Raw genomic sequence first — 8730 nt, 5'->3', positions numbered from 1 at the left:
ATATTTTGTCTAAACAGGTTTGAGACACATGCATTACTTTATTAGAAGCAGAATATATCGTTTTAAAACCAATTAATAATTTTGTTTTAATTTTATTGCATGGTGGAGGTAAAAAATCTTTTCTTTAGAATGTCTAGCTGTTATCGAATCCAAATCCAAAAGAGGTACGCGGTCGAGGCAGGTCGAGTGGTCGAGTTGCAGGTGCGAAACGTGGTCCGGTGATCGAAAACTGATGGAAGTGACTGACGGCGACGAGCGTCTTGCGATGGACGATGACGATTGCATGGGCATTTTGTGGTCGCTGCATCAGCGGCGGATCGAATTTAATCAGCTTGAGGAAAGCATTCAAGCCACCGAAGAGGCAGCGGACGAACTCGAGGAGCAGCTTGTGGCGACGAACTTCACTGTCGCCGCTCTTTTGGCTCAACGGTTCACGAGGATCCCTCGCGAGAGGGCAATGTACGTTCGGTCGGGGAGGTGGTTTGAGGAGACGCTGCCTAGGCTGGGCGAACAACACTTTCGTGCCTGCTTTCGTGTGTCCTCAACCACCTTCCAGTACCTCGTGGACGTCTGCCGCTCGTCGATGCAACGGCAAGACACAGCCATGAAAACTGCGATCACAGTGGAAAAAAGAGTAGCCATAAGCCTGTACAGGCTCTGCTCCACGGCGGAGGAACGGACAATCGGCCACGTTTTCGCTGTGGGACAATCGGTGGTAAACGAGAGCTACCGCGAGTTCTGCGACGTTGTAATTCAGGAACTGGAGGCCAGAACGGTTTCGATGGTTAGGAACGAGGACCTCGAGCACCACATGCGCGAATTCCAGGCAGTCCTGGGATTCCCCAACGCCATCGGTGCTCTTGACGGCTGCCACCTGCCCGTGTCGCCGCCGAAAGACTCGGCTGTCGACTACCGCAATTACAAAGGCTGGTGAGCAAACAGTGACACTCGTTTTCTCGGGGTAACTTTGCTCATTTCATATAAAATTACGGGGTTATGAATGCTTTCGCGCGAGCAATGCTGGGCCGTTCAGTGCAATTTGGTCCTTGGAAAAACTAAGCAATTTTAATAATTCGTGCCTCAAACATACGGATAAACCAAAAATATACGCTGGTGCAGTTACACCAGGGACCATTCTCGTTTTCTTCAGCATTACAGACATGATGTCACTGCACTCGCGGACAACTTTGTGTGTTGAAACGAAGGGAGGAGGAAAGCATGTGCGAAATGATGAACGCACCCTCTCCTTACAGACTTAATAGCCACAGAAAGTTGCCCGTGGGTGTCGGGCACCCATGATGGCTGTGTCAATTTCGCTGCCTGTGCTTGAGAGGCTCTCTTGAACAAAAAGTTGCAATTTCAGGAGCACACAATTTAGCTAGATCTGTTGCATGCAGTACTGCTGCTGTTCCTTGCTAACATGTGGTCACTTTGTTTTAGGTACAGCGTCATCCTGTTGGCGTTGGTGGACCACAGGTACCTTTTTCGGTACATCAGCGTGGGCTCCCCTGGCAAGTGCCACGATGCCAATGTGTATGGGCGATCCCCGTTGGGGCGTCTGCTCGAGGACTACCAGGTGGCTGTGCCAAGAACCATTGGTGGCACAGAAATACCACCTATCGTCCTTTGTGATCAGGCATTCCCCCTCACCAGGAACCTAATGAAGCCCTTCCCCCACAGTTTAAATCACCCTCAGGACGAAGGCGACTTCAACTACGCCCTCTCCAAGGCCAGGCGTGTTGTGGAGAATGCGTTTGGGCGTTTGAAAGCTCGATTCAGAATCGTCCTCAAGCGAATGGAGGTTCGCATCGACAATGTCAACGCCGTCGTCCGAGCGTGCTGCATACTGCACAACGTCTGCGAGACGCTCAACGACAGTGCGGACAAGCAGTGGATCCAGGACGCCCGGAAAGTGGAGGAGGATGACAAGCTGGAGCAGCCGAGCCGCAAAACCAAGGCCAAGACGGACAGTGGCACTGCGGTGCGCACTGCACTTGTTGCCTATTTTGGTGCTAACCCACCCCCCAAGCGCAACCAAGCTTCAGCAGAGGCACTGTAATTTGTTCAGCGTTGACCTTTCCCTGGCAGGCAAACTGTGCTTGCATTTAGGATGTTTCACCTCAGTCGAACTTTGCATAGAAAGTTCAAGAAAGCTGAACCTTGTCAGGTTCACGACATCCCTACAAACAAGTGTCCTAATTCTCCACAGGTGTAGTAATAAGCAAGGAACCAATCTTTTTTTTTCTACCATGATTGCCGATATTGATGTGTCTCTTTGAAAGAAAGGTATTTTACTGAATTTTGGTGTAGTCGCATGTGATGCACATCTTTAGGATAATAGTATTGTACCCACATTTCATCATCAACTCACTCGAACCTTTAGAAAATACTAGTGGGTCTGACGTTTATCCCAAACAATTTGTGTTTGTCCCGCCTTGATCAAAACGTCTGCAATTGGGTTTAAGGCCGAACAACGATCAAAGCAAGCATTGCATGCCAATGCTTGGAACCCAAACTCAAATAAAAAGGAGGCTATTTCTTAGCATTTACTTTTTTACTTTTGAGCTTTCGATTTTAGGAACTGGAGGAACTCTCGCTGCAGGTCATTCGATTCCTGCATGATTGCGAACTGGCGCTGCCGGTCCCTGTGAGTTCTTTCCCTCGCTTCTCGAAGTTCTTGTCTCTGCGCCCTCTGCTCCTCGAGGACCAACATGACGAGGTCTGCCTGTTTGCAGGAAGACTTTTTTTTTTTTTCTGTTGTGGTTCCACTGCAAGTTCTTCAGGAGGATCCACCGTCTCCTGTGACTCCTCAGGAGAGATGTCTTCAGGTTCCTGATAAAAACCAATGAGTGCTCATCAGAAGGGCCCATGACTTAAAGATACATGCATAACTTAAAGAGGATTATGCAACGATATTTGGTTTGAATGTTTTTCACTTTGTGCAAGAATACTAATCTTACCTTAATAATCTTACCTTTTCATATCATGTTACACAAATTGTTGCTTCTGCCTTTAGAACAATGGGGATGATATCACGTTTGGTCGCATGATTTTTCAAATATAATGTGCGTAGTTCGATTGTTTTGTTCCCTTGTACGAGTTAAACTTGAGTTTTGTAGTTCAGTGTGGAATTCGCTAACAACGACCGACGCTGCACGGATAGAAAGAGTCCAGAAGCGATTTATACGCCTTGTTTACGATAGATATTTTGATTATGAATACCTTCTTAAAGAACTTTCACTCCAGAACCTTTCAAAAAGAAGGATTGCTCGTGACATTATATTTTTATACAAAATGGTTCACGGCCAAATTGATAGCAATCTTGTATCGTCTTTGAACTTTCATGTACCGGCCCGAGTCGTTAGAAACTCAAGCGTGTTTTATAGATCTATCCAAACGAGACCGTCACCTTTGGCTAGAATGCAAATTTGTTTAAATGACTTTCCGATTCATGTAGACATATTTTTAAATTTTGCTGCGTTCTAACGACTACTTGATATGCATATTTTTGGTTTATGATTGTGAAATGTTTTAATTTCGAGAGCATATGTCGGGGGGGGGGGGGGGGGGGGGGCTTGAGATTGTGTACTGTTTTAGGTGTTCTTTTTTTTTCTCTTTTTAAACTTTTTATGTGCCACCACACTGTAACCAATAGGTTGTTCTGGGGCATTATACAAATAAAGGATTATTATTATTATTATTATACTGTCCCTAGCATGACCTAAGGATACTCGAACGACAAGTCATGACTCCAGAAATTGTGTTGTTACGTAGCAATTCCAAGAATAAAAGTGGACAATTTTTTCAGTCTGCTTTGAAAAGCTTGACAATGTGTCGTGGGAACCACAATTTGGATGTACCCTCGGGGTGCACCTCGTGATGACGATTGGAGACAACTCAACCTAAGCTTGTAACAATGAAAGCCTCAGCAAGCACTGGGCAGCGACTCGTTTTCAATCCAAGAATGATGAAAGCAGTCAAACTCTAACAACGTCTGGAGCTCAGCACATGCCCTGTGCTTTGCAAACCCCAGTGCGTGGCTATGATAAACATTGGCGGCATATAAACGCCAGCCAGGTCATGTAGTCACTTATTCTGGCTGCGAGTTGAATAGGCGAAGGCTGCTCGTGTATTTTTTTGCATGTAGGAAGAAATTAATGCACGTTATCAACGTCATTATTTCTTAGTATTATTTAATGAAAGAGAAAATCTTTTCTTGGGCCCTTAATATTCCAACAGAGAGCCCACCTGAAACCAAAACGGGTAAAAAAATTGTGAGCCATTTTTTTTTTAAAGCATATGAGATCAGTGCAATACCTGCAAAGCATCTCCAGGTAGTGAGTCGTCCACTAAGCTTGGGTCGTTAATCGGCAGGCCCCCAAGGAATCTATGCAGATCATAAAAGTAGGGCCAGGTCACCTTCCCAGATCCAGTTGTCTGGTTTTTTTTCTTCGTCCTGTAAACAAGAAATATATATATATATATATAAAAAGTGTTCCTACGTATTAAGCAACTGAATGGGGCTTGCTGTCACCTGGGTACAATATTTCACCTGCATTTCCTTTTTTCCACTGTGAATCCAGCCATACACAAACGTGGACCGAAATATTTTGTGGAAAATTCAGTCTTAACCAAGGGGGTTGGCAATGTATTTTGGCTGCAACTAGAATTGGAACAGGTGAACCAAGAGCCCTTGTCACGTTCTGTGAATTGCCTTTTTTGTGTGTGTGTGTGTTGTTTCAGGGATTGTCAATGCAAATAGTAAAAAAACGTTATTTCTCAGGGCCTGCGTGCCAAACCCACGAAGGACATATGATACATCCAAGAGGAGGACTAAAAGCTGGGGATCTGTTGAGGTGAAGGCAAGAGCCTTCCGCGTCCAATGGTTGACACCTCGGCCGAGATTTTAACCCACCACTGGGGACCCATAGGTCAGCATTTTGCCTCGTAGACACTGAGGCGACACACTCGAACATTACCGCTAAATTAGGTCGTGCTGATCAAAACGATTAATTTACTTACTATTTGTCGCAGCGACATCAAATACCGCATTTCGTCAAGTTTAAGCTCGGCGAGCGGGCTCCGAGAGTCGGCGAGAGGGCACAGGTGAGCAGCAACCTCAAAACTGGCTTACCTGTATGTCTGGTTGAGGTTGTCGATCTTATCGCTCACTTGTTTCCGTGTCTTGTCGATGGACAGCCTCTCCAGACCGAGGCGTATGGTCTCGTAAACTCCGGCGTTCCTCCTTTGACGCCGGAGTTCGCCGATGTTGTCCTCCCAGAGTCGGATTAGTGACCATGTTTCCGCCTCGGACCAGTGAACTCGAGGGCCTTTCCCACTGGTGCCGCTAGTGCTTGCACCCAAGTTCACTGGTCCACCAGGCGAAATCATGGTCACAAAAATGCTCTGGGCAGGCGAAGCGGACGACTCCTCGTCGCTACTCGGAGCACGAAAAGCTGGTACAGCCGCCATTGCGTTCGTGCCACCGCTGCTGCCCGCTATCGCGAGTATAAATTTGGTACTACCATCTTTCATCAGGTTTGTGCTCACGTTTACTTTATAATTTTTGCCTTGCAAATATTCTTTTATTAAAGTGCAATAAACGAAGCAGAAGCGTATATGCTAGACTTTTTTTATTGGAGTTCCTGGGTCCGAGGCTACTCCCTGTAGCTGTAAAGGGAGGTCTGCGAGCTCCGTTTATTCTTAAGGCTCCTTTAGCGAAAGGGACCTTTGTGCGCCGTGTGATTACGAACTCCATCTCCCTTTAGAATAGGGGCCTATGCTAAAGGTACCTTTATACCGCACGTGTGAATGGGGTATAAGTGTCCCCCCAATTTTTATTTGTCCTAGTCTCAGGTTTTCTTTCAATGATGTTTCCTAGCCAGCTCGCTCGCGTACTTTCCCTCCTTACAGTTATGCAGCTGGATGTACAGTCTCCCGCAATATGAAGGACCCATTCGACCAGGCAGTTTGAGGCTGTTCAGGATTTGCCTATGCCTGGACCATATTTCTTGACGGGAGAGAATGAAATAAACTTTTATCTTTCTTGTCGCCCAAAATAAAGTGCGCCTGGCCAGTGCGGAATAAGTGCCGCCCCATAAATTGCATCTCCGGATGGGTCCTTCGTATTGCGAGTGACTGTACACGCACTTAGCGCGGGTGTACGGACTAGGGCGCAGCGCGACATGAGAAATGTCGCGCTCCGTCGGTACTTCGATGGGGTCTGGACTAGCTCATTTGGCGGCATATGTATAGTCGTCTGGTGGAGATATCAGTCAATCCTGTGACACAGTCTTTACTTTGTAAAACATGAAACATCGTCTCCCCACCCGGGTTCTTCCTCACCTTCTACAGATAATTGATTCGGCATTGTGATACACAACCGCCACCGAATGCAAAAAAAACTCGGATAGATAAAATAAGATGTCCATATTATTGTTTGAGTCTTGGCGGAACCTTAGAAAAAAAGAACTGGGTGCGAACTCCCGAGAGTCCTGAAGTATATCATTGCCTGAGGGCCCAGGATTTTTGAGGGTAGTCGAATTTCCCGGGCCTTGTGTAATAAGAGATACTGAAAATTGCCTAATTTGGCATGGAACTACTTCAGGTCATGCAGTTAGTTCACGCCAGATAGTCAGATTTATAAAGAGCGAAATAATTAAGAGCTCACTAAAACAGCATAGATGACATATAAGAATACTCTCCCAGACTAGCGTCATGTAACCATAGCGGAGACTGGACCTCCTCAGGCAATTTTGTGCTTTTCTGAACCAGGCGCAGCTGCCCCAGGGACATTCGGGCTTAAATCTCCAGAGCGAAAAGACGCGGTTTTCGGTGCCAGGGACGGGAATTGAGAAAAATACAGAAAAATAATTATTATAAACATCAAAATGCTGTCCTCGAATATGATAATAGACATACCCAGCTACATTCTGAACGCAAATTCGATATTCCCAGGCAATTTTTGTGGCTTCCTCAGCCGGGCGGAACTGCCAAAAAAGCGCTGGGACTTAGTTTCCATAGCGAAAAGACGCAGTTTTCGGTGCCAGGGACGGGAATTGAGAAAAATACAGAAAAATAATTATTATAAGTATCAAAATGCTTCTCTCGAATATGATACTAGACACACTCAGCTACATTCTAAACGAAAATTCGATATTCTCAGGCGATTTTTGTGGCTTCCTGAGTCGGGCCGAACTGTCAAAACAAACGTTGAAACTTAGTCTCCAGAGCGAAAAGACGCGGTTTTCGGTGCCAGGGACGAGAATTGAGAAGAATACAGAAAACTAATTCTTATAAATATCAAAATGCTCTCCTCGAATATGATACTAGACATACCAAGCCGCATTCTAAACGAAAATTCGATATTCTCAGGCGAGTTTAGTGGCTTCCTGAGCCGGGCGGAACTGCCAAAAAAAAACGTTGCGACTTAGTCTCCAGAGCGAAAAGACGCGGTTTTCGGTGTCAGGGATGGGAATTTAGAAAAATACTGAAAAATAATTGTTATAAATATCAAAATGCTCTCCTGGAATATGATACTAGACATACCCCACTACATTCTAAACGAGAATTCGATATTCTCAGGCGATTTTCGTGGCTTCCTGAGCCGGGCGGAACTGCCAAGACAAACTTTGGGACTTAGTCTCCAGAGCGAAAAGACGCGGTTTTCGGTGCCAGGGACGGGAATTGAGAAAAATACGGAAAATGATTATTATAAATATCAAAATGCTCTCCTCGAATATGATACTAGACATACCCCACTACATTCTAAACGAGAATTCGATATTCTCAGGCGATTTTCGTGGCTTCCTGAGCCGGGCGGAACTGCCAAAAAAAACGTTGGGACTTAGTCTCCAGAGGGAAAGACGCGGTTTTCGGTGGCAGGGACGGGAATTGAGAAAAATACAGAAAAATAATTCTTATAAATATCAAAATGCTCTCCTCGAATATGATACTAGACATACCCAGCTACATTCTAAACGAATATTCAATATTCTCAGGCGATTTCTGTGGCTTCCTGAGCCAGGCGGAATAGCCATAAAACGTTCGGACATACTCTCCACAGCGATGAGACGCTTTTTTGTGCAAGTGATCAGATAAAAAAAAACTAAAAAATAATTATTACTATTATCAAAACACCCTCCTGGAATACGCTACTAGACATACCGAGATACGTGAAAGATATAAATTAAATCTCCTTATCAATTTTTGTGGCTTCCTCAGCCAGGGGCAACTGGGCGGAAAAATGTTCTGGCATAGTTCCCAGAGCGACAGATGCGATTTTTTTGTGGGAGGGGCCAGATATAAAAAAATTGCAGGAAAATAATATTAATGAATATTAAAAATCTTTGCCGGAGAATGATAGTCAACATGCCCAGCTACATGCCACGTGGAAATTTTACCTCCTCATGCAATTTCTTCTAATTTCTTGACCTTATGAAAAAAGCACTGTATAATTTAGTCGGCAAAAAGACGACAAGTAGCCTAACTCGCACCTTTTGCCAACTGCTTTGCCTTGTAAAACTCCAGAAGCTTTCTTGAGATTATAAATGCGAACTAGGGTGCCTTCATCTCCGCTTTAATCGGGGTGATGACATCTTTTGTGGCACCCGATGCCGACAGCACATGCTCACAACGGGAATACAAAGAAATACCTTGAAAAAAATGGTGCCGTAGCACAAGTAAAGCGCGCTCCTACCAAAGAATAAAAAGCACTGCGCCCGTATGAGA

The 8730-nt window shown here is 45.2% G+C and overlaps 2 protein-coding genes across 2 annotated transcripts; one reads left to right on the top strand and one right to left on the bottom strand.

Annotated features, from left to right (window-relative positions):
- Positions 1–265: 265 nt before the first annotated feature.
- LOC121837743 (protein ANTAGONIST OF LIKE HETEROCHROMATIN PROTEIN 1-like) lies at positions 266–3020 on the top strand. Its single transcript, XM_042293537.1, has 2 exons — positions 266–930; positions 1441–3020. The coding sequence occupies exons 1-2, from the start codon at positions 266–268 to the stop codon at positions 2057–2059; spliced, it is 1284 nt and encodes a 427-aa protein (XP_042149471.1). The 3' UTR covers positions 2060–3020.
- Positions 3021–4305: 1285 nt separating this feature from the next.
- LOC121837742 (myb/SANT-like DNA-binding domain-containing protein 1) lies at positions 4306–5732 on the bottom strand. The gene is made up of 2 exons (XM_042293536.1): positions 5135–5732; positions 4306–4456 (listed from the first exon to the last, which is right to left on the bottom strand). The coding sequence occupies exons 1-2, from the start codon at positions 5533–5535 to the stop codon at positions 4306–4308; spliced, it is 552 nt and encodes a 183-aa protein (XP_042149470.1). The 5' UTR covers positions 5536–5732.
- Positions 5733–8730: the final 2998 nt, after the last annotated feature.

Source organism: Ixodes scapularis, unplaced genomic scaffold (assembly GCF_016920785.2).
Source record: "Ixodes scapularis isolate PalLabHiFi unplaced genomic scaffold, ASM1692078v2 PGA_scaffold4__175_contigs__length_147842914, whole genome shotgun sequence".
Taxonomy (NCBI): Eukaryota; Metazoa; Arthropoda; class Arachnida; order Ixodida; family Ixodidae; genus Ixodes; species Ixodes scapularis.
The sequence above is the reverse complement of the archived record's forward strand: the minus strand, read 5'-3'. Positions and strand labels throughout refer to the sequence as shown.